Source organism: Schistocerca gregaria, chromosome X, assembly GCF_023897955.1.
Source record: "Schistocerca gregaria isolate iqSchGreg1 chromosome X, iqSchGreg1.2, whole genome shotgun sequence".
Taxonomy (NCBI): domain Eukaryota; kingdom Metazoa; phylum Arthropoda; class Insecta; order Orthoptera; family Acrididae; genus Schistocerca; species Schistocerca gregaria.
This window is the reverse complement of record NC_064931.1, coordinates 174,698,901-174,726,476: the sequence shown is the minus strand read 5'-3', so window position 1 is coordinate 174,726,476 and position 27,576 is coordinate 174,698,901. Positions and strand designations below refer to the sequence as shown.

General features: G+C 39.0%; 1 protein-coding gene across 9 annotated transcripts in view; it reads right to left on the bottom strand.

Annotated features, from left to right (window-relative positions):
• The window catches only part of LOC126299535 (SR-related and CTD-associated factor 4), a 197,143-nt gene that overhangs the window by 87,759 nt on the left and 81,808 nt on the right, over window positions 1–27,576 (bottom strand). For 4 of the 9 annotated variants that reach the window (XM_049991518.1, XM_049991519.1, XM_049991516.1 and 1 more), the window contains exons 8-11: window positions 21,351–21,601; window positions 9,949–10,143; window positions 9,747–9,868; window positions 9,454–9,662 (exon numbers count right to left, since the gene is read on the bottom strand). In XM_049991518.1, the coding sequence (XP_049847475.1) occupies window positions 9,454–9,662; window positions 9,747–9,868; window positions 9,949–10,143; window positions 21,351–21,601 (777 nt within the window). The remainder of the gene's footprint in view (window positions 1–9,453; window positions 9,663–9,746; window positions 9,869–9,948; window positions 10,144–21,350; window positions 21,602–27,576) is intronic. The other 5 variants (XM_049991525.1, XM_049991521.1, XM_049991522.1 and 2 more) reach the window with 2 other exon arrangements.

Genomic DNA, 27,576 nt, shown 5'->3' with positions numbered 1-27,576 from the left:
TCCACCTACAAAAACTAGTCTCAAGAGAAAAACTTATGTTCAGGAACCTACACTGAAGCACCAAAGAAATTGGTATAGGCATGCATATTCAAATACAGAGATACACTATGTGATCAAAAGTATCCGGACACCCCCAAAAACATACGTTTTTCATGTAAGGTGCATTGTTCTGTTGCCTACTGTCAGGTACTCTATATCAGTGACCTCAGTAGTCATTAGATATCGTGAGAGAGCAGAATGGGGCACTCCGCGGATCTCACGGACTTCGAACTTGGTCAGGTGATTGGGTGTCATGTCATATTTCTGTACGTGACATTTTCACACTCATAAACATCCTTAGGTCCAATGTTTCCAATGTGATAGTGAAGTGGAAATGTGAAGAGACACGTACAGTACAAAAGTGTACAGGCCAACCTCATCTGTTGTCTAACAGAGGATCGTAATGTGTAATAGGCAGACATCTATCCAGACCATCACACAGGAATTCCAAACTGCATCAAGATCCATTTCGAGTACTATGACAGTTAGACGGAAGGTGAGAAAAATTGGAATTCATGGTCAAGTGGCCGCTCATAAGCCGGTAAATGCCAAAGGATGCACCACTTAGTGCAGTGAACGTAAACACTGGACAATTGAAGAATGGGAAAACGTTGTGTGGAGTGAAAGAGCAATTCGGAGATGGCGATTGTGTCTTTCAATACGATTGAGCACCTGTTCATAATGCATGGCCTGCGGCGGAGTGGTTACACGACACTCACCTGCAGAGTCCTGGCATGATTCCTATAGAACACCTTTGGGATGTTTTTGGAATGCCGACTTCATGCCAGACCTCACCAACCGACATCGATACCTCTCCTCAGTGCCGCACTCCCTGAAGAATGGGCTGCCATTGCCCAAGAAACCTTCCAGCACCTGATTGAATGTATGCTTGTGAGAGTGGAAGCTGCCATCAAGGCTAAGGTTGGGCTAACACCTTACTGAATTCCAGCATTAGCGATGGAGGGCACCACGAACTTGTAAGTCATTTTCAGCCAGGTGTCCAGATACTTTTGATCTTATACTGTAAGTAAACAGGCAGAATACAGCGCTACTATCGGCAACGCCTATATAAGACCAGAAGTGTCTGGCGCAGTTGTTAGATTGGTTACAGGTGCTACAATCGCAGGTTATCAAGATTGAAGTAAGTTTGAATGTGGTGCTATAGTCAGCACGCAAACAATGGAACACAGCATCTTCGAGATAGCAAATGAAGTGGGGATTTTCATGTACAACCATTTCAAGAGTGTACCATGAATATCAGAAATCTGGTAAAAATATCAAATCCCCGACATCGCTGCAGCTGGAAAACGATCGTGCAAGAACAGGACCAAGAACAACTGAAGAGAATCGTTCAACGTGACCGAAGCCCAACCCTTCTGCAAATTGCTGCATATTTCTACACTGGGCCATCAACAAGTGTTAGCGTGCAAACCGTTCAACAAAACATCATCGATATGGGCTTTTGGAGCTGAAGGCAGACTCATGTACCCTGGATGACTGCACAACACACAGCTTTACACCTCGTCTGAGCCTATCAACACTGACATTGGACTGTTGATGACTGGAAACATGTCGCCTGGTCAGACGAGACTCATTTCAAATTATATCGAGCATATGGAAATGTGTGGGTATGGAGAGAACCTCAATAATCCATGGATTCTCCATGGCTCAGCAAAGAACTGTTCAAGTTGGTGGAGGCTCCGCAATTGTGTGGGACGTGTGCGGCTGGAGTGATATGGGACCCCTGATTCGTCTAGATATGACTCTGACAGGTGACATGTACATAAGCATCGTGTCTGATCACCTGCAGCCATTCATGTCCACTGTGCATTCTGATGGACTTGGGCAATTCCAGCAGGACAATGTGACACCCCACATGTCTACAATTGATACACAGTGGCTCCAGGAACTCTCTTCCGAGTTTAACCACTTCTGCTGGTCGACAAACTCCCCATACTTGAACATCATTGAACATATCTGGGATGCATTACAATGTGCTGCTCAGAAGAGATCTCGAGACCCTCGTACTCTTACGGATTTATGGACCACCCTGCAGGATTCATGGTGTCAATTCCCTCCAGCACTACTTCAGACATGCCAGGTCATGTTGAGGCACTTTGCATGCTCACGGAGAGCCTACATGATATTAGGCAGGTTTTACAGTTTCTTTGGCTCTTCAGTGAATAATGTGCCTTTTGTGGGTTTCTGGAAGGCTTTATAGATCTCTCACATTGCAAGCACTTTTTTAAACAATTTGAAAAATGAAACAAAATACATTTAATTAACAATGGTTACTCTGAAATTACAATCCTTCACAACTGCATGCGGCAGCATAATTTTGTTTTCACAATGATCATGTACCCTGTGAGTATCACTAATCTCTTCCAGCATCACAACACATGTATTACATTTTAACAGTTTGAGGAAAAAGAACTTAAACATTTCAGTGCCACGTTGACAAAAATACCAGGCAACACACTTCTAAGTCATTGGTTAATGACTTTGTTTAACTAAAACTACCTTTTTATTTGCAAATTTCTATTTATTGGATCTACATTAATAGCCAGTTTCGTGCTACTGGGTTACTTTAAAGAGCCAACAAATGTAAATCAGTGTATAAATGCAAAAAGAAAATGTTTAACAGAGGGTTTGAAAAGAATTGTTGTGAAGCAAAGAGCTTTTGAATTAAAGTGTGGTTACACAGAAAAATGAAATGCACGTGTACGATACCTGAAAAACAAAACTCTTCATTTTCATGTTTATTATTTCTACACAGCTAATCAGCTCATGTTCCTGGCATATCCCCTTATATACCAGGACACAATTTTTCTTCTTGTGAGAATGCTTGTAATGGAAATTTGTGGCTATTAAGCCAGAATAACAGTAAGAGTTAAAAAGCATGTACAACACTGTATACAATCCACACTTTCTGTAATCCTTCAAGTTTTGTGGTTAAAACTGAGAAACTTTTTGGAGTAAATCACTCTGTTTTTTAAAAGAAGAGAGAGAGGCAAATATCTGATCTGGTACAAAAAAATTGCACTAACTTAATCATACATTCTTTAAAGGAAAACTTCATCCCCAGAATGTTAGTTATAAACTTTCACAATCATTTCATTATTACTGGACTTGAGCAGTATATATTAAATAACATCTTTGTGTCAGTTCTGCAGTCCATATGCCTTACATGCTAGACTACTACATTCCTATCACTGAAGCTGTTCAAAAACTGAATATGAGGCTTGTCCAGATATTTAGAATACGCAATTGTTTACAAATTGAAAAGATAATATATTTAGGAAAAACTTAAAAATCCACAAATTTACATGAAATATTGTTTTTCAACAGTGTCAGCTTCATTCCCAATCCATGAGCTGAGGGATGAGATTTCTTATACCTTTTTCAAAAAGTCTCCCTTCACCACTTTGGCCAATTGTTTGACGTACACTGGACCTCGGTGTCAATAGAAACAACTTCAGGGACCTGAAGATGCCAGATCAGAGCTGTGAATGGGGTAGCTGATGATGTCCCAACTATTGGCTACGTGCGGACGTACATTGTCATGCAACATGCACAATCCCTTTGATACCATCCCCTTGTTTTGTCCTGTATTGTCCTCCAAAGTTCTTTTAAGCCTTCACAGTACTGCACAGTATCAACTGTTTCCCCTGGGCAAAAAATTCAGAGAGGAGAAACCTTTTTACAGTCCCATAAAACTGAGGCCATGATTTTTAAGGTCAAAACAAGGGTTTTGAATTTTGCACTGACAGAGAGGAGGGATGTCACCAATACATGGATAGTCTTTTCACCTCAGGGCTCTAGTGGATCACCCATGTTTCATTGCCAGTAACAGTAGTCAAGGAATTGTTCATATTCCAGTTTGAACCGATTGTGAAGTATCCCTGAAGATACAATACTGTTGATTTCGTACTGATTGGTAAATTGTTTTGGCATTCAATTCTCACATAATTTTTGAAAACCATATGTTTCAGTAATGACTTAATGCAGAGACATTGTGTTCATCTCGTCTAAAGTCAACTGAAAAGGCAATACATTTAGCGAAAATTTCATGTCATCGGTCATAATTGACAGACACCCACTCCTTTGCTCATAATTAACAATCATTCTGCCAATTTTAAACTCACAATATCACTTGTACATATCAGTATGATTCAACACACCACACCCATAAACAGTTCCAATTTCATTAAAAATCTGAAACAGCACATTTCCCTTTGCAAGAAGAGACTGGATTATGCTCTTCACTTCACAGCTGGTGGGATTCAGAACAGACACACTTATTTCAACATGGGACCAAAACATGAGTTTTCAGTTGACTGAGACAAACAAGCATGCATTCTACTGCCAACACATTATCCTTGAGAACAGTACTGGCAACTGTTGAAAAAAATTCCCTTTGAGTGTAGAAGGCACAGTACTCTCACTTTCTGGACATGCCTTGTACAATCAGGCCTGAATGGAAAGAACTGCAGTCCAGCACTAGGAAAGAATAAACCACTGAACAGGTTGCAATACAATGTAAGGTTGATGAACACACATATGTTAAATAAATAACAATTTTAGTACTTACAAATAAAGCTTCAGAGACACTTATATGAACATGGAACCACAACAAGAGTTTTCAGCTGACTGAGACAAAGAAGCATGCATTCTATTGCCAACACATTGTGTCTATCCAACACACCTACTAGTACATTCAATCTGCTCTTGGAATCAATGGCAGCTGCCTGTAAAACCTTCATGTCCAGAATATTTGCACATGCACATCACACTATTCCAGGAATAGATGTCTCTGTATTTAACATTCTCTAACAGAGCCAGAAGCATTGTAGAAAGTGGAAACAATACCATGAAAAACTCTAAGCAGGAAATACTGAAGATCTGGAACTGGAGAATGCTGTGAAAATCAAGAGTAGCAACGAAAGCACCTTCAAACAGATGCGAACAACACAGGACTTTCAGTTCAGTAATATACGCCTCGAAGATCTTGATCTCTATCATTTTATGGCAGACAGAAGGCAAGCTAGATGCATTGATAATGGACAACCAGTTTAGCTTTAGAAGAGGTGTACGCACATGAGAAGTGATACTCAGCTCATGATTAATTTTTGAGAAAAGAATAAAGGATGGTCAAGATACATATATCGAAACAGAATTTGATAGGGTAGACTGGTCACATAGCCTTTTAAAAAGCTGAGAGAGATTGGCATAAAGTATAAGGACAGAAGAGAAGAGGTGGGTGGGATAAGGTGTGGAGAACATCAAGAAGAAGCTACTATTATTAAGCAGGGTGTACAACAGGGTTGCACACTCTCTCCTGTCTTGTTCAATGGATACATTCAGGGGGGGGGGGGGGGGGGGGGGGCAACAGATGAAGCTATGGAAAACTGGGAGCCATAGGAGGAATTGAAATTCATGGTCAGAAAAAAAACATGCTGAGATTTGCTGTGATACCACAGTGTTTAGTGAATATGCAGAACAATTAGAAATGGTGCTGGCCCAGATGGAAATCACTCTAGCTCTTCCTATAATATGAAAAATATATACAGGTAAAACAAAAATCTTAATGGTGAGCAGACAAAACACTGTTGCCCAGTGCTCACACAACAATGAGTGACTGGACACTGCTTACAGAGGGAGTAAAAATACATAATATGGAAGGTCAAGGAAGGATATTGCAAATCAGGTAAGAGCTGCTTTTAACAGGAGGAGAAACCTTTTCACGTCCAGCAGCAAAGACAAACATCTTAGGAAAAACTTAATAAAGACGTTTGTTTGGAGTGTGCTGCTGTACGGAAGTGAAACATGGACACTCAGGGAAGCAGAAAAATGTAAAATAATAATCTTCATGATGTGGCGTTACTGCAGAATCCTCAAAATTTTCTGGGTAGACAAGATATCCAATGAAGAAGTGCTCCACAAAGTGGATGAAGAGAAGCCTTTTCTCCCGAAGGTAAGCGAACGCAAATGGGTTCAAATGGCTCTGAGTACTATGGGACTTAACATCTATGGTCATCAGTCCCCTAGAACTTAGAACTACTTAAACCTAACTAGCCTAAGGACAGCACACAATACCCAGTCAACACGAGGAAGAGAAAATGCCTGACAAGCGAACACAGAAGGCACTATTAAGTTGGACAACTAATGAGACATGATTGTTGAAAGGAGAGTAAAAGGGTAAAGTATGAGAGGAAGATTGAAACTAGAATACATCAACTAGATCATGTAGTATACCAACTGCACCACCTACACTGCTGTCAAGAGGAAGGTCAAAGACAGAAATACATAGTGAACTGCTGATAACCAACCTGGTGGTTGAAGACCTAAGAACAATAACAGACGCTCAACACGTATAATTATGATATTTGGTATCTTCACTTGTAATTAAAGATGGCTGTATCTATTTGTTATTGAAATGAAGCAGGAGTCATCGAAGGACACTTATCCAACACAAGAGAAGAGAGCGAAGAGTGTTACCAAAAGAAAAGAACACTGTAGTTTCTTCAAGGCAACAGAACTTAACTGTCAAAATTACACTACAAGAAGACGCAGCAGTAAAAACTAACTGGTCTGCTGTAGTGTGCTTCCTTTAGCTTTCCGAACAAGTAGTTGGAAGCTAAAAATCCATCCATATACTTCTGCATCTACATCACAAGATATCTGCCCCCTTAATCTCCCCCTCTGTGCTAAAACAAAATAACGAACTGTACAGATTGCTAGAATCCTTGGAACAAAATGTTTCTGTCTTCAAATCAATCTTGAAAATCACATCACAGTGTGTTCACTACATGGTTTAAGACAGTGTAATGTTTACTGTGGAGTGTATGTAGTGAATATAGCTTCACAAACAATTTAAAGAAATAAGAATTTTAAATTTTTAGAACTCACTGTCCTAATGAGTCCTATGCCTTTCTATGCTTATAGCATTTATTACTTTTCTTTTCATGGACAACTGAAGATTTTATATGAAAATGAGGATTTCCATGGCAGAAATTATGGTAACACATAAGTAATATTAATCTTTTTCGTATGTACTACTTTATATACAGCCATTAACCTAACAATATATGTCCACATTTTTCTGTAGTTGGCTTTGCTTTCTTTTGGTTGATACAGATATTGAGAAGATGGTATATTACCAAAATCAGTAGTAACAATAAAAAAGTATTAATACAGTTTTGTGTGATGCATTTTTGAACTATATTACTGTTGTTGCAAATCATCTTCAAAAAATAATGTACATTTAAGAAAAATATTTTCAGAAGATATGAAGGATTTTTATATTTATAAAAGAAGCAGACATTTGTATTACTTTCCCCAAAGTTCGGGAGCAGGCCTTATACTATTACATCTACAGTGACGATACTTCATTCACCCTATGTCTACTAGACAGGGTGAAGTGAAATTCGCACACTCAGGCTATGCAGCGCAACCCCTTACATGCCAGTGATGAAAATAGGTCTGTCACAAAATTTAATCCAGTGAGCACATCCAGCTGAAAACGGACGTTAAAAAGTGGCAATCTGGCAACGCTGTACCCATTTGTATGTTAACAGTCTCTGTCAGCAAACAATAATCGTGCTGTACAGTTGGTGCAGAAGATACAGTTTCGGTTTAGCATGCAGGAGGTCAAGGGTTCGACCCTGGGTTGGGACACATTTTATTCTTATTTGTTAATTTCATTCTGACATTTCATACTATAATATACACCGTTTCTTAGGTCACATGTATCCTAAATTTACAACATTTTGCAACGTTGAATATAAATATGTGATTAGACAAATAAGAAAGAGACAGTTGAAACAAATGACCTGTCATAGGGCAGAATAACTACAAAAACGTTATCAATTTCGAGATGCTAAAGACGATAGCACAGTAAAATAACACAACATCCACTTTTCATTTATACTATATGTAATACGAGCGCTCAGATGATGCACAATAGCAAGCGGTGACAGTAATAATGTCCAAATTAATAACCGCATGACCTGCACGACCTCCCTGTATGTCCAACTGCTGTGCAACCTGCCGTAGCTCTGGACCCTTCGCAGAAAATCTGCATCCACAGTAAAAAGAGCAGCACGAACAAGCACTACCCATTCTTCCATATTCGTCAGCAGAGTAGAGTATACGTGCTCCTTCAGGTGTCCCTGCATGAAGAAATCCAGGGGATTTAGGTCAGGTGAACAAGGTGGTCATACAACTGGACCTCCACGTCCGAACCACCTGAAAATGTTCTGTCCAAATACTGTCGCACATTAATTCCAGAGTGTGGAGGCGTACCTTCGTGTGGAACCATATACTCTGCCAAACATGTAGTGGAACATCTTCCAGTGCATCAGAAAGATAGTTTGAGAGGAATGAATGATACCTTCGTGCAGACAACTAGTCAGGCAATATGTAGGGCCCAAACACCTGTTACCCAATATTCCGGCCCAGACATTGATACCAAAGCAAACTTGATATCCACGGTCGCAGCTGACATACAGGTTAACAACACACCAATGGTGTGAAGACACCCTCAAGAGGGAATGCTGCTTCATCTGGCCTTATTACAGTGTTCACGAAATTGTCATTGGCTTCCTGTTCTTGTTGGAACCACTTACAGTATTCGCAAAGCATGCTGTTAGTCCTACTGGTAACATAAGGCCCTAACGAAATGTAATGGACCTGAATGAGGCAAGAATAATACTCGGTATTAATTTATGGTACCATTGGAGAACGATACAAAGAAAACAAGTTTCGCACCTAGTAAATGAAGTGGTGAGAATAAATTCACGCCCACAACGTGGAAAGGGCTGTTTTAAAAACTGACCAATCTTCCACTTCTACAACTGTCGTTTGGAACTGGAAATGTCTTCTAGAGAACCCGCTGTAGTCATTGTTGACAATTAAGAGCCAAGTACCGTGCCACCTGCACTACATTTACCAAATTAAAACATATGCCTCAAAATAGGATCGAACCATTGACCTCCTGCATGCTAACCCAAAACCCTACCCACTGCACCAACTGTACAGCACAAGTAATGTGTGCTGACAGAGGTAGTTACCATACATGTGGTTACAGTGTTGCCAGATTGCCACTCTTTAACGTCCGTTTTCTGCTGGATGTACTTGCCGGACGAAATTTTGAGAGATTTCTTTTTATCGCTGGCATGTAAGGAATCACACTGCGAAGCCCAAGTGCGTGAATTTAGCTTCACCCTGTATATAAACGATAATGTCAAGGTTTTTACACACTGAAACTCTCTGCTTCCTTCATAGTGTAAACACATGGAGATTTTCTGAAACAGAGCTTTGGAAACCTGTTTTTGGGCAAATATTCTCCACACACGTAAACACAGCCTTTAAGTGAAAGTTATATTGTGACAAAAGATGAATTAGTTTTCTTACTGTAATTGCTTTTCCTTGTAGTTTGTGATTTTTTAGTTTTTGTAGTGCTCTAAAAGCATCCTGTCGTCGATTCATGCATATGAAGGCACAACCTCGAGGTGGTATCAAATCTATTGATACTATATCACCATATTCTCCAAAGGTGTCTGATAATTCTTCCTGATGAACCAACTTTGACAAATGTCCAACCCACAGAGTTGTGCTACAAACTGAAAAGCAAAAATTTTTTCACACTACATTTTTAAATACACTTCCATTCGTACAAATGCACAATGTATGAAATGAATCCTTACCGCTCAAATGTTCTTTCTTACATGGTGGCAGACCTTTTTTTCTTCTCTCCCTCTCCTTCTCCCGTTCCCTCTCTCTTTCTTTGTCCTTCTCTCGGTCACGTTCTTTGTCTCGTGACCTTGACCTATTATTAAAAAGCTAAGTATCACAAATTTTCTCAGAATATTATCTACATAGAAAAAGAACAATTTTATCACACTATACCTTCTCCTCCTTTGCCTCGACTGTGATCGTGCTCTGTTGTCGGATGATTTCGACCTGGATCTTCTACCATGGCGACGATCTCGTGACCGAGAACGACTGTGCCTACGTCTGTAGTTCTTTGAGTTGACTGATGGGCTGCCAGATCTGCTGCGATCGAGGTTTATTATTTCCACTGAGTTCCCATTCTCCTGTTGCCTGTTATTGGCACACACACACACACACACTTGGAAATACACCTATTTTATGATTAACATTTTTGACACTAAAATGCTACAGAAATAAGCAAAGTGATTTACCATGTTTACCAGAGTATAAGATGACCCTGAATATAAGACCACCGCCCCCCCCCCCCTTTTCCCCTTTTTTAAGGCTCCTGAAGAAAGTTTTATTTTTAACATATTCCAACTAATCAAAGGTACAAATTGTTTTACTGGTATAAAGTACCTGGCTAAAAATTTTAACATTATAACTATTCTAAATTAATGCTGTTTATTGACTGTGTACATTCTGATAATACAATAAGAAACAAAAACAAATGGATTACCACCACCACCTCCTCCTCCTCCTAAGCCTACTGGCATTTCTTTCTTCCCGATACTTCTCTCACAGTATGTCATCTTATGAGCAATCCGCTGGACTGTGTATGCAGCACTTTTTGAATCCTTTCATAATAGATTCACTCAAGATTTTACCACAAGCAGTAAGGATCCACCAGCCCAGTCTGGATATTGACAGTTTTCTATAATTTCCCCTCCTGGAGAGAGGTCACGGTCTCCTTGAAGCAGCCACTCATAGTAAGGCTGTTGCAGGTGAGCCTGAAAAGGTCTATTCACGACAACATCCATTACTCAAATCATGAGATTATGCCACCAGGAATTATTGGCAGGTCTTTGTTGTTCTTTGCTATCAGATCTTTAACTTCCTGGGTGAGGTATCCCCCGAAAGAATTCAGCACCAACATTTTCCTTCTGTTAAGCAAAAACCCTGGTATTCTGTTCCAAGGCACCTTCAACCAATCTTGATGGTCATTTGTCATTCATCACTTTCTTTTCCCTGCGAAGAATTGCATATGGGGAGAGCTTTCTTCCATCCGCTAACACACCCAGCATTACTGTTAGTCTGGCCTCTTCACTGCCAGACCTACTTATAGGAACGCTTAATGCTGTGCACAGTGGCAGCAACATTTGACAGCATATCAAAATAAACAGGCACCAGATTGGCACTGACCATATGGCCTAGCGAATGGTCGTACAGTTTCCTCAGACTGATTATGCGACACTGATATACAACTGGTTTTTCATCGTACGCCGTAGGAAGTCACTGGGCTAGTGTTGTTCTGTGTCATAATGTTAGCCCTACACTCTCCATCATCCCTATGCACCAGCTAGTACTCACTTTGAATCCCGCAACACATGCAGCTGGAAAATTCTTCTTGATCTCCAGGGTCTTCATTCTGATAATTTCTCTAGTAACCAGGATACCTTCATTGCATTTCTCTTGCAAATACTGAAAAATCTGCTGGTACAGTTTGTGAAACTTTGCCTGCTTTGGTTACCTTAAAGTTCGGTACATAGGTCTGGTGCTCTTTCATTTATTCTGCATCTGACACCACATATGAACATCACTTCTGTGGCAGTAACAGAGGTGCTTCTGGCTTCTGCTTCATGAATCACCCATTATTAACTTAAAATTAGTGTCATATTGTCTGTGTGGACTAGCGGTGAATTGTGAACTTGTAGATCCGTATTTCTCAAAAGTCACAGTTGCAATTTGACATTAATTATAGAGTTCTTGCAGCACTGGAAATATAAGCAAATTGAATAACAACAATACCGTGACTCAACCTCTCAGCTCTCCCTACAGTTGAATGGGCAGAATTCTCAAGACTTCTATAATACTGTAACAAATCATGAAAATCAACAGTGCTGTACAGTTGTTGCACTTTTATTTGTTGTGTTGGGTTTCAGGTGTTCTGCAGGAACACATTTTTGTTAGCATTAACTTGTCTCCTGGGCTATAGCTTACACTGGGGCCATTACCAGTCATGAAAGAGTGTGTCTAATGCTCACAGGTTGGCAATGTGTCAGGTATGCATTGTCAATGGGATGACAGTTTCACCTAGCGATTCTGCATCTGTACACAATGTATCAAAAAAGATTTTACAACTTTGAAAATTAGTAAAAACTTATTCATATGACTTACACATTTAGTGTTGGTCTTCAAGGAAAATAGATCAAGTTTTGACCCATGTGGTATGCTACTATAGAATTGCACGAACTCAAGCACTAGTGGCAGTTGCAGCAAAGATGACTGCCTTTACCGGACCCGAGTATTCTCCTTGTGTGTTCTGGTTTGAAGAGGAAGTTTGCGACAACTGTGCAACATAATTTTTGTACAGTGTGTGGTAAAGATCCTCCCAGTAGGCCTACTATTTATGGGTGACGTACATGTTTTATTAAAACTGGATGTTCAGTAAGACATAACAAATCCTCAGATTGCCCCCATGCATCTGACGGCATTGTACAGCAAGTGAGACACAGCTTTGTGAAAAGTCCAAAAAAATCAACCCTGTGTGCTTTGCAAGAGCTGAGCACCCAAAATGTGACTGTCTGGCGCTTGCCAAGAAAATGGTTGAATCTCAAACCATGCAAGCTTACAATGGTGCACGACCTAAATGACACAGATAGGATGACTCTTAAGGACTTTTGTGTGGAAATGTTACATCAGTTGGATGAAGATTTCAATAGTATTATCTATAGTATTGAGTCAACTTGTCACCTAAGTGGTAAAGTTAATACACTCAACTGTACGATATGGTGCTGTGAAAACCCATGGAAATCTCTGGTACATGACAGCCCAAAATTGAACGTGTTTTGTGCATTACGTAAGAGCAAGGTTAATGGATTGTTCTTTTTCCAAGACGAAAACTGTCAACATAATTGTGTACTTAGATATGCCGGAAAACTTTTTAATTCTCCAGACTGACATTGGTGACCAAGAACGCAGTGTACAGCTTATGCAATGTTGTGCACCATCACACCAATGACATCCAGGATTTTCTAAATGTCCGCTTTCTAAAAAAGTGGATGGGTCGAGATGTGCCAACTGCATGGCCCCCATGTTCACCAGACCTGACACCTCTTGTCTTTTTCTTTTGGGGATTCATCGAAGATATCATGTTTTTTCCACCATTACCGGTTCCTCTACCAGAGCTCACAGCTAGACTATCTCGCAACTGAACAAGTCATGCCTGTCATACTGCAGCAAGTCTTGCAAGAAATCAAACTTCAGACGGGATATGCGAAGCATAACCAATGGAAGTCACATTGAAGCTGTTTATGTGAAAGGTTAAAAAGCTTTATGTATTTTGCTATAAATGGATACGAAACCATTTCTACAAGTTAAATGAATACATCAATATCAGTTTTTGAAGTTGTAAAGTCCATTTTGATAAACCTTTTATAGATGTGAGAATGTGACAATATTTCTTCGTCATTGTTTCCAAACATATCATATGCCCACTGCTCTCTCACTGGCTGTATAGACCCAGCAGCTAACAGATCCTCTTTTGTTCCCATCATATCTCTCAGTGACAACTGTGTTACACAGGGCAAGAAAGTATGCCACTGGCCCCTACCTAGACTTTTATCGTCTCCTGCAGAAACACACACTATTGTTGAGAATTTGTCCAATTTTAAAGTCAATTCAATTCTGACTGCAAGTAGGTTCAGGCAAACTGCAGTTTAAACATGACAGATGTTAACAAAAAGCCGAGGTATGTGTTACATGGTTGGCAGCATTACAAAATTCATCTGTTCATCTCTCCCCTACCCACATTTGCCCTAGTTCTCTGCCAAGTCGGTGTCCTAGTTCCCTCTTCAGTCCTTCCAAATTCTTCAAAATAAATCAGCACATGACCTCAATTGCCAAAGTTTCATCTGCAAATGTAAGATGACCCTACATTTTTTGCATGGCAAATTTAGAGAAAAACCTGATCTTATAATCAGGTAAACATGGTATACACTGCCCATATATATAGTGTACAATCTATCTCTCAAAAATCCTGTAACTTAAGCACTCCTTGTACACATCACATTTTTTTTTTTTTTTGCACTTGATAATTACAAAAAATTGTCAATAATTGTATAACAAAATTATGAAAAGGAAAATTGCTACTCACCATACTGCGGAGATGCTGAGTCGCAGATACACAACAAAAAGACTGTCACAAATAAGCTTTCAGTCAGTAAGGCCTTCGTCAGAAATAGGACACACACACACACACACACACACACACACACACACACGACTGCAGTCTCTGACAACTGAAGCCACTGTCGTGTGTGTGTGTGTGTGTGTGTGTGTGTGTGTGTGTGTGTGTGTGTGACCATTTTTGATGAAGGCCTTGCTGGCTGAAAGCTTATTTTACGACAGTCTTTTTGTTGTGCCTATGAGCGATTCAGCATCTCTGCACTTCACAGAGTAGCAACTTTCCTTGTCATAATACTGTTCATTACAACCTGCATTTTCGAATTGAGTCAGTGAGTCGGTACAGTTAAAATGTAAGAAACTCAGTTCTCTGCATTTCATAAAGCCTCCCAAAATAATTCGGGAAATCAAATCTGCAAAAGTAGCCCCATAATTTCACCTACACGAGGTCGACTATAGGTCGACCATTTTTTCGCCCCACCACTTCTTGCATCTCCCAAGTAAAATTAAATACAAAATAAAAGATATTGTAAGTACCTAGATGTTAAGTACACATTCTTGCTAGGTTCACTCACACAAACGACATGATGGAAAACACAGACCTCACAATTATCTATAAATACTACATGACATCCTGCCATGGGGAACAAGATCATCACTGAACAGTCTCCATATCAATTAAATGGAATTCAGAATCATCCCACGTGAACTATAATGATTACTGTCACATTCACCTGCAATTTACTTAATAAAAAGTAAGGCCTTAATTTAAAAAAATAAAAATGAATTGGCATTAAGCTACAAGGGTTTCTGTAAGTGGAAGGTGCTTCTTACAAAGGATCCACTCCACATCTCAGAATAAACGCTATAGCCAACAATTTTATGGCTCTATAACTGCATCATCATCTTAAATTACTATGATCTACATAGATTCCAGAACAAATACAGGTAATACAATGATAAACTTATTAGAAAGACCGTAAAATTTATGCTATTCTACCCTAGTTTCTCTCATAAGGAATAAATAAAACTATGAGCTTGAATAAATTGACTGTACTGAGAACTTACTGACTGAAAGAACTCAATAAATTACCATGGAGACAGATCACCAGAAACAAATGTAAGTATAAGAGTGCTCCAAGAAAATACAAAGGGCTGCTGATATTCACATCACACACAACTGATCCAACAGAGATCATTTTATATATATATATATATATATATATATATATATATATATATATATATATATATATATATATATATATATATATTTACTGTGGTGTTAGGCTGACAATGAAGCAGTAGTGAAATACAGAAGGAGATGTAATAACAAATATCTGGTACACTGAGCAGTAGCTGATAACATCTCAATAAAATGTGTCACTTGCCACAAGCAGATGCAAAGTTTCACTATCAGCATTAAAACGAAATTAATAACATTACACAACCTAAAGTGTCCACTTGAACTAAAATGGTGTGTAAGTGACATACAAAGAAAGCTTTAATGTGGCATATCTCATCCGACTATGGTTCATTGCTGTCAAGACTGCTGACACTGTCACAGCATAAATGATGCTGAAATGAATCCTGTATCATTACATTTCCCACGTAAAACTGGAAGGGTGTGGCCACAGAGAATGTCAATCACAATCAGTTAAAAAATCAAGCACTGCCACACAACTGACGTGAAAGTACATCACTATATATTATAAATTAAAATCTCCTGCCACATTTTTCTGTTTGTATGTGAAGATTAATCTCAGGAACTACTGCAGCAATTTTTATATTGCTTTCACTAATATACAGTGTGATTCACGAGGAAGGTTTGTGAGTACAATTTATTAGCGCTACACCAGACGAGTTATCTGGCTATTGGTACTTAGTGCTGCCCATGTGAAGTTGGCGCAGGTCGTTGGTTACATTGTCAGACAAATTGCAAATGATAGTTTTATTTAAACTTGGCTCAGTATACAACTTCAATGCTGAAACAGAAATTCATCGTGAGGAGACTTGCTCCTCTAATAACAGGCACAATGATGCTGGTGTCAACAAGGTACATGGTATTTCTAAATCAAAATGTGATTCCCATATAGGGCGACCAGCTGTACTGAGTGTGCTGTAAACTCTGTAGACACCTGTTGTTCTTCCAATTTTCGTCTATTTCTGTATGTCACTTTTGCATTTGCACAGTGATCAGTGACTGGGAATTAGGCCAAAACATAAATTTCATGAGGCAGAATTTTGTATTTCACCCTCCATTTTATGATCTTTCTTTTTGGTGCCATCATGATCAACAAGCAATCCAACAGGTAACTTTGACAATTCACAATTTTACATAGGAGCCAAACGTCTACGGTTTCTTGATAGTTTGGCAGGTCAAATCTTGCTTTCAAATTTGCTGAATGTTTTGCACTTACCTGCCCTTATGTTATTCAGCTTGGTTTGCCAGCAAAAAATTCATTTGGCTATGAATGTGCCACAAGGATCCTTGCTTATGTATGATGATGTTTGTTGTGGACTTCAGTACAAAGACTGGTTTGATGCAGCTCTCCCTGCTACTATGTTCATGTAAGCCTCTTCATCTCTGAACAACTACTGCAACACACATCCGTTAGAACCTGCTTAATGTAATCATCTCTTGGTCTTCCTCTGAAATTTTTACCCCCCGCGCCTCCCTCTGATTATAAATTAATGATTTCTTGATGTCTCAGAATACTTTTTATAAACCAATCCCTTCTTTTAGTCAAGTTGCACCACAAATTTCTTTTCTCCCAATTCTATGCAGTATCTTTTCATTGGTTACACGATCTAACCATTTAATCTTCAGCACTCTACTGCAGCACCACAATTCAAAAGCTTCTATTCTCTTCTTGTGTGAACTGCTTATCGTCCACATTGAACTTCCCTAAAAGGCTACACCTCAGACAAATGTCTTCAAAGAAAAGACATCCTGTCTCTTAAATTTATATCCAATGTTAGCAAATTTCTCTTCATCAGAAACACTTTTATTCTCATTGCCATTCTACTTTTTATACCTTCTCTACTTTTGGCCATCATCAGTTATTTTACTGCCCAAATCACAAAACACACATACTACACTGTGTGACACAATTATAGGGCCACTTTTTTGAAAATCCATCTCTTCTCTCTTCTGTCCCATTGTAACACAGAAGTTTGAAACTTGGCTCAAAGGTTGCCTACAACATTCCTCTGTAATGGCACAAAAGCACAGTACTGTGACATCACCCTCAGACATGACAATGCTCCAAACAGTTGGGTTTCAACACATGCAAAAAAATAAGCCAGAGCTTAGAAGATCAAGTGAGGTGTAAGATGGGTTAATGATATCATACTGGCACCAAATTCACCACAATTCTGCCCAACGCCACTGTGGACATGTCACACGAAAAGAAGGTCATCACATCCCCTCTTACCCACATTTCACCCCTTCTTTTGATGCCTCTATGATTTAGGTCAGTACTACAACACCCAGCATTGAAACCACAGTTTTATTTTTGATGGCCTGAGGAAAACATTTCAGATACACCACTGCTCAGAGGGTGGCGTAAAGGACATCAATAAAGCCACCGCTTTCCTAGGGGGCATTGATTCCCACACATTTTGTGGTCGAAAACCACAGTTCTCAGTGAAACGAGCAAGAAGATGACATTCTTGACAATCTCTGACATTGCTAACACCTAACAACTCCCCCCTCCCCCACCTGGACAATTCAACCCTTCTCTAAGAACGTTATGGGTCCGCCAAGTGATCACACCCAGGGTGGAATTACTAGGGACATTCAAAACCATTTGACAACATGTGAACCGAAACAGCAAAGGGTGTTTATACTTATTCAGCCCTCCTGTTTTGCACCATCCCTGTGGAGATCGTGGGGGGGGGGGGGGGGGCTGACGTGTGCAACACTGACACATGTGTGACTAAAACGTTAAAGGGTCCCTCTGAGATCCACCAGTCCAGCAACATCCTCAATGCCGCTCATGCACCTTTGATGAGCACTTTAAAACTGTACCTGTACAAAGACAGGTAGTCACTGATTATTAGGTGCTGGTGTGACAGACAACTATTTCAACACCCTTGATCCGAGTGGCCCTATGTCGCTGAACTAGAAGCTGCTAGCCAAATGTGGAATCTAGCAGTTGTGCAACAGGATGAGTGTCACACCGGCACCCTATTATCAGTGACTGACTGTCTCTGAAGAGCTCGACAAAGGTGTGTGGGTGGCACCAATTGTGTTGCCAAACTGGGGGGAGGGGCTGCATTGCAATGGGAGACAAATACAGGGTTTCAAAGAAATGACCCTTTAAGTGTGTTGTGCAGTGTGCGTTTAGTGTATCATATCCTAATTTACTTTCCTCAGCATCACCTGATTTAATTGTTTCATTCCTCTACCCTTGTTTTGCATTTTTTAATGTTATTCTTATATCCTCCTTTCTAGATGTTATCCATTCCATTGAAATGCATTTCTTTGCTACCTTTGGCATAATTACTATATCATCAGCACAACTCAAAGTTTTCATTTCCTCTCCCTGCACTTTAATTTCTACCCCAAATTGTTCTTTGGCCTCTTTCACTGCTTGCTTAATGTACAGACTGAATAACATCAGAGATAGGCTACAACACTGTCTCACTCCCTTCTCAAATACTTCATTCCTTTCGTGCCCCTCCACTCTTATAATTGCCATCTGATTTCTGTACAAGTTGTAAATAGGCTTTTGCACTCTGTATTTTATACCTGTAACCCTCACAATTTCAAAGAGCATGTTGCAGTAAACACTTTCAAACTCTCTAAGTTTACAAATGCTAAAAATGTAGGTTTGCCTTTCCCTTTACCTAACCTTTAAGAGAAGTCATAGGGTTAGTATTGTCTTGCATGTTCCTACTTTTTGCCGGAATCCGAACTGATCTTCCCTGAAGTTGGCTTCTACCAGTTTTACCATTCGTATGTACAGAATTTGTATTAGTATTTTTGCAACCATGACTTGTTAGTCAGACAGTTCAGTAACAGTCACACCTGTAAGCACCGGCTTTCCTTGAAACTGTAATTATTACATTCTTCCTGAGGTAGGAGAGTATTTCACCTGTCTCATACCTCTTGCACATCAGATGGAATATTTTTGCTATGGCTGCCTCTCCCAAGGCTATCAGTACTTCAGATGGAATGCCATCTACTATACTTGTTTGGGCTTAGCCCTTTCAGGGCTCTGTCAAAGGCTTCTGACAGTGTCATATCTCTAATCTCACCTTCATCTAGGCCTACTTCCTCTTCTCCAAGTTCATTTCCTTTTAGCACCTCTGCATAATCATTCCCTCTTTCAACTTTCCCTTCTTTGCTTAGCACTGGTTTTCCATCTGAGCTCTTGATATTCATACAGCTGCTTCTCTGTTCTAGAAAGGCCTCTTTCATTTTCCTTTTGGCAGTATCTATCTTTTCCCTAGTTATACTTACACTTGTCCTGTGGCCATACCTGCTTTTCCATTTTGCACCTTTTGTCATTCTCATTTTTAAATGTTTGTATGCCCTCTCACCTGCTTCATTTTTGTCTATCTTGGCTACAATAAGTGTTCACTATGCTGCTGCATCGCAGCTTAACTGCATTCGTATTTTCTGACTCATTGTTACACCTACTCCTGCATTACCTCTATCTGATTTCATATTTACAACCCTGTACTCACCTGACCAAATGTCCTGTTCATCCTCCCATCAAAATTAACTGATCTTCACTACATCTAATTTCAATTTCTCCATTTCCCTTTTTAAATTTTCTAACCTATCTACCTGATTAAAGGATATAACATTTCACATTCTCATTTAACTGTACAGTACAGCTGCATGTCCTAATGGCTGTAGTTCAGCCATTTGCAGTACCAGCACCAGCACCAGCACCAGCACCAGCACCAGCACCAGCACACAAGGCCACAATGGCTGATGTTACTAGGCCAGATTAGTCAATCATCCAGGCTGCTGCAGAAACTACTGAAAAGGCTACTGCCCCTCTTTCAGGAAACAAATTAGCCTCTACACATATACCCCTGCATTATGGATGCACCTACGGTACTGCTATCTGTATCGATCTAATGCTGCTCCCTCATTTGTATTGAAAATTTCCAGAGTATATTTTTGAGAAAGAAATTTAGTACACAGTAACCTGAATTATTAGCCTTCCACTTGTTCTACACAGGTGCTTATCTCTGTATACAGCTAGCAAATTGATCTCTTTCCTCCTATTGTTCAAATGTGTGTGAAATTTTATGGGACTTAACTGCAAAGGTCATCAATCCCTAAGCTTACACACTACTTAACCTAAATTATCCTAAGGACGGACACACACACACACACACACACACACACACACACACACACACACACACACACACACACACACATGGGAGGACTACAACCTCCACTGCGACTAGCCGCACAGTCCATGGCTGCAGCGCCGTAGACCGCTCGGCTAATCCCGCGCGGCTCTTTCCTCCTATTATAACATAATTTGACAATTTATGTAACATATTACAAGCTGTCTCTAAAGAATTCCACTGCTTCGATGTGTGATGTGAGTGGCCAAGAAAAACGTAACTATTATTGGCTCCACTTTTTTCACTTGAATTCAGCCAGATTATTTGGATTTAACTCTGTATTTGTCCCATTACTGAGTTTTTACAGCTGTATGCACATTACCATAATTAGAGTACAATTTATCTCTCAGAAATATATTCCACTCAGAATATAAGGTTTTGCTGCAGTTTATTTGTAATCCCAGGTAGTTTTGTGTTCAAACTATTGTATACATGTTAATAGTGTTAATAAGTGAGAGTAATTTTGGGACCTTTTCTAAATGTTTATATAGCAATTTCACATTAGGTTTACATTTTCTTTTTCTGATCTCTACAGATGTGTGACACCTCTATAGCCATTACAAATGCTTTGGTTCCTATAATGCTCATTGGGTATGCTTAGCACTGCACTAAAAATAATTTCAAATACAAAAATATTACTATTTTCTCTTACATCTACTTGGAAAGTTACTTCACACACGAGCTAACATCTGCAATAGAAATTTAGCTTACATTTTCACAAAACAAGCCGAAGTACTGAGAAAAAGTAGTTCTATTGCAACCCATGAACAAATTTTAAAACAGAACAAAAATGTTTACATGTTTTTACTTACACAGTTCTGTCAACAAACTCCACTTCAGAATCAGCATGTTCACCATCTTCCAGTGGACTTTTGTGATTATCAGTTGTTGCAGCATTACTGGTTTCTGATATAAATCCTGGTGGAGGATGAGACATGTTGAGAACTGGATATGTGTATGCAGGTTTGTGCTGTTCTATTTCAACTTTTTCAAAAGGAGTCGGAGTAGTGGTTTTAATGTCACCTGCCGTTCTAGGATCACAGTCTGAAGTGAAGGGGTGGCTCTGAAAGTAAAGATACAGATTTCTAAGCACCTACGTACAAGAATGTCCTCAATTACAGCAGTAACAACAATAACAATAATTGTGATACAATCGATGTAAGTACTTTCTTGTGTTTAAAGATGTTAACAACTAGTGTACAATTTCAAACTTTGTGCATCTCGTTTATTCGATTCTCCACTGCTAGTATCTTTGCCTTGGTTTTCATTTTATACTATACTTTGCTGAATGTGTGTCACTGTGTTACCACACACAAAACGAAAACATGTTCTCTGCACACACACAAGAAAAAAAAAAAAACACCACCTCAATAGGTTTTTGGCCCAGTCAAATACGTCTTGGGGTATTTGATGTTAGCAATTTGTTAAGTACAAATACCCTGTGGAAAAACTGCAGTTTCAGTGGCGGCATGGAAATGGATACAGCAAGACTCATAAAGAAGAATCTAATTGGAACACATTGAGGTACAAAACAAGTGTTTGTTTGAGAGATTATTTCAGGAGTATTTGATTATGTTGAGTGTAAGTTAGTAAAACCAAACATAGTTGTAGAAGGTACATATCTGACAGAAAAATCAGTATATAAATCTGCTCTGGACGTTTTATATATATATATATATATATATATATATATATATATATATATATATATATATATATATTTCAGTTAGATGGTTATGTGACAGAACAGTTGATAATCTGACAACACAGCTGGTAGCTTATGAAATGACTTCATAAAAAAAGACAAACATCTACATCACAAGGGACACAAAAATACAGAAGAAATATTGTACTGAGCTCAAGCAGAAGGAGAAAATAATATAATTGCTACAAAAAGGCAATTCATGTGATTGACGTTGAAAGTGGATAGCAGATGGAATGCCAGCAAACTTGAAAGTAGCTGTGATTCTTTAAGTTGACAATGTTTCACATATTTGAATAGGGAGCTGCTTGCTGTAATATCAGTTGTGATGTAATCTGATGGCAATAACAAAAGATGGCAATTGGATACAGATGAAATCTGAAAATGTTTATACAAATAAAGGCCGGAAATAGATCTACAAACATTTCACTTGCGCTACTGACAGAAGGAACATATCACTTATTCCTAACGTCCTTATTGCCATAATTAAAAACAATCACATGGAGTGTGGTTTGTTACAGCTCAACATCTTTTGATAAGATAGAATGTCATTGCCCAACCTCTGGTGGATTCCGTGCATAATTTTCCTTGCATGCTTAATATGAGGTTACATATATAATCAGGACATCCATGATACATTAGCAATGTTGTTTGGGGCTGCATAGTAAGTTTGTACTTGGCAGCAGTAACAGTGCTGATCCTTCTTCTTCTTCTTCTTCAATCAGTATTATCAGTACATTTGTTTAATGTAACATTCTACTGAATTACTTGAAGTTAGTTAAATGGATGTTGCTGAAACAATAAGCCAAGAGTCATGAAGTACTGACAGATTATATTCTCAATATTTTTTTTTTTTTCTTGAAGGTTATAACGAATCACCCTACTCTATCACCACCTTTCTTTTCATAGAGATAACTGACACCATGAGTACTATTGATTCTTGCATAGGTTAAAATTATCTCAGCTGTTTCACTAAAAGAATTCATGCGATTTTGTATACGGTGTATAAAAAAGAAATTAATGTGTTACACTCAATATGTACTAACAGTTAAAATTATTCTTCTTTCAAAAATATTAGAAATTACAAAATTTCTGGTATATTTAAAATTCATATTATTAATTGTACACACTAACTCTGATTATTAAATTTCTTTCTGGATTTATGTATAAAATAATTTATAATTTGGTGAAGATATTCTCTGATAAAGAAAGTTTGTAAACTCTTTTGCCTTGTAAATTCTTTGGAATAATTTAGTACTGCAGAATGTAAGTAGTGGTGGGCATGCTTCAGATGGAAGTAGACTTTTCTAAATTCATCACCAACAATGTAATTACTGGTTGTTTTGAATATGGGAAATGTAAAAACAGTGTGATGTTGAAAGATGTGACAAAGAATAAAATTCTAGAATAATATAGACAAATCTTCATCAGTTATATAGTCATCAAGAACCTACAAAATCGAAATTTCAGCTGCAAGAATGTACCTCTAGACAAGACTCTGAGCCATCGACAACCACCACAGATAATGAAGATAAGTAAATAGTTATTCTTTCATATATCTTATGCCTCTCAAAGCTTGCAAAATTTGTGCAAAGACAGAATTTTAAGAGTGATGTGTGGGAGGATAAGATTACAAGGTGAATTGTTGACATGCCTAACTGTGAGTAATACTATTCCCATACACAGGTGTTCAAAATAAACATTTAGGTGTTTTACGAAGCAACCAGATGCAACAGCTGCATCTCTGAGCAGTTTTATTCTGGATGTCATCCATAATGTACAACTTCATGTATCTCAAATTGACACTGTGTAGTAATAGAAACCTGTTTCCCAAAATTTGTTGTTACTGTGTGTGTGTGTGTGTGTGTGTGTGTGTGTGTGTGTGTGTGTGTGTGTGTGTGTGCATCCCATCAACATCGAGGTCATTAGAAATGGAGCACAAGCTCGGATTGTATCAAAGATGGGGAAGGAAATCAGTCATTCCCTTTAAAATGAACCATCCTGGCATTTGCCCAGAGCAATTTAGGAATAAGAGTTTGAAACGTCATTCTTCCGAATGTGAGTCCAGGGTGCTAACCACCATGCCACCTCGCTTGGTAATGGAAGTTACAAATTTGTGAAGTAAGAAGTGAACATATGGTTCCTACAAACACAGGAAATTACTATTATGGTGTTCATAATAATTAATTTTTTTGTTATGAGACATTTTTGCTGATAGGGCTGTGACTATGGCCACAACAATTTTATGCTAATATTTTTAACTTCAGCTCTCTTCCTCATATAACTTACATTCTTACTTTAGGCTTAAGTGACTAGCCTTTGTTACAAAATTATTTTCTACAAACAGAGATTTTTTAAAAATAAACCCTATTTGCGGTGTTGCCGATAGTCGATAATGCCGCACCGAGGTAAACCACTGCAAAGATGCTGCAAGTCCAAGTAGCATCATTGGCAGATCAAATCTGGACGAGGCGAAAGCTGTGCCTCCCGGAGCTGCCAGACACCACTATGGTGCGAGTGTTAAAAAACATAACTGCAAGGATCAGGAGAGAGAGTTCTGTATGAGTTCCAGCTTCGGCTACATCTCTAGTTGGTGTTCTCATTCTGCCTCCAGAGCACAGAGTCAACACATTGGCACTCTGCTGAGCTATAACCCTTTGGTTGCCGGCGTTGCATGTGCGACTGGCCCGTCGAGTGTGCTCTTGGGGTTGCCTAATCCGTTTGACTGTGCTGATAGCCATCTTCGCAGACTGCTGCCTGCCTGAGCTCTCTGCTTGACTGACCTCGCCCTGTTTCAGGAGCCAGTGTGATCGCAACTGTCTGGCAGTCTGAGAGATCACTGACGTTACAAATAAACACAGTGTATCTGGATATTTATTCCATAGCTTTGAATCTGGAGATGAATTGCACGGCTGATATAATGTACACTGAGACTGCCAATGCTGCCAACTCCTCATCAAAGGCTTTCTTTCATCTGCATGAAGTTCTTGGGAACCACATAAGGTTTCTGTATACATCTGAGTTTCATTTAATGTACTGATACGTCTGGTTCTGAGCACTATGGGACTTAACTTCTGAGGTCATCAATATACTGATACTTAATTGTCGGTTTTTTTGTACATAACTTATGATGTAAACGCTGGAGAATCCGTAACGATCAAACGTTGACATTCGTCTGTAATTTGTCCACAAACAACTTTTGACAGAAGAGACTGAATGCCAATACACACTTTTGAAGATGATTCCTATATTTTGGGACCACTAACTCAATAAATTACCTCCAGGGAAACTTCAAAACCAAAAAGTCAACATTTATGAATTCTTTTTATACAGTAGAAACAGATGATGATGTACAACCTTTGTTTAAGAATTCAATAAAGAAATACTGAAGTTTCTACACCACCTAATTAAACATGACTTCTTTCTTTGTTGCATTCATAATTGTTAAGGCGAAGTTTGTATGAAAGAAAAGTTTGTAAAAGTTCCCTAGAAAACTGGAAAATTCTGGAAATACTGAGATAGCTTTTTTTTTTAAATAGGATTTTAACGATTTTCGTTATTCGCAATTGAAACGATTGACACGAATAATTGGTTTTTTTTAAATTATTTGTTCATTACTGTCCTGGACTTGAAGCATCTGGTCTGTGAATGTCAGCGCACAGCGACTACACTTGCAAAGTAGTCGACAACACATTGCAGCTTCATTACTTTCTCGACAGTCTTCCTGATGTTCTTTCCCATGGCATACATTTCTATAGTGTTACAGGTAGTCAATATCAACAATCCATCCTTGTCTCATCACTTGATGGCAAGCATTGTGTGAGTCAATTTCTTCTGTAGCTTCGACAAATTGTGTTTGTTGCTATGTACAGTTCTGCATGCTGTTGTTCTATGGTTGTGCAGCCAGAGGAACAAGTCTGGACTTGTATACCAATTGTTGACATACAGTGTATGTCCACGGTCACAGTATGGCTCCTTTAGTGTCACCACTATACAGCGGGATGTACCCAAATTATGGACTTCAATTCCTACTGTTGTGCCTGTGTATACAATGAAATCTGAGGCATATCCACTTTTATAGTCGCGCAACATGAATTTCTTGATTCCAAGTCTACTTCGTTTCAAAGGAATGAATTGTTTAAAAGATAAGCGACCTTTGAACAATAATAGCCTTTAATTGTTGCAGAAATTTTTGTACAGATTAAACACACTGTGGAACACCATACAAACTGTATCAATTATTTTCCTAATTTTAAACAAAATGTCATCTCTATTACTAGCACAGTTGTCACTAAAATGCAACATTCTCAAAAGTAACGTAAAACGGTCACGGAACATAACTTTGCCGAAAATTAGAGTGCTCAGTAGTACAATTTTGGACCAATAATTCCTTACCCTCAACTTCTTAACCACAGGCCACTAGAAGCCAAATACCAATAAAGCAATACAGTGTCTCAAAACCAATATCTTCCAAGGTGGACAGTCGAGAATGAACTAATTCCGATATATTTTCCATGGTAAAAGTGTAAAATTGGTTTGTTTCAAGTGCTACAACTTTCATCAGACTTTTTGATTGAAATAGCACGAAGTAGAATATCACGCTTGAATTAGGTGCTTGTTGGCAATTATGCCCTGAAGATAAGTCATCAAATGCGTGCAGTGCCAAACTGAAATCATGCTTTTGCCAATCAAATTTGTCACTAAGGCATGGCCTTTTACCGATCGATTAGTCTTCACTTTCAGTCTCTGAAGATGCCACACTAAATGTCATTGTCAATGCTTGTGCGCATCTCCAGTATCTCTTCGCCAGTTCAACCATGCCAACATGCCATTTCTTTGTGGAACTCAAAAAGTGGCAGCACTCTAAAAATCCTGTGGAATAGGCAGAAAGCTAAAGAACACCACAGAAGCAGAATGCAGATGATCACACAAACCAGCTAGCGTGAATGTCAAACAGCAACTGTGAAATCCAACGGAAAAACCACTGAGCGACAATAGACAACCGCAAGACCACAGGTAGCAGAACCGGCTGATGGTAAATGCCATCATTAGGAATCAGGTACTGGCCAGGTCACGATGGCGAGTGCCGTCTGCAGTGCCCATGGGAAATACCACCGCAGCAACTAATGACGTCCACAGCTCCTGCAGAAAGGTGGAGCGCAGCGAAATTTCACACCTGCAGTGCTCAAAGCGTTAACAGACTTGTAGTTATACAGTGTGTTAACTTGTGCCCTACGGACAAGGAATGTTGATCTATATTCAGACATTCAGAATTCAAGACTCACACTGATCATTATATGCTGCTCTGTGCCTACAGCTGTTTCTTGTCTATCGTG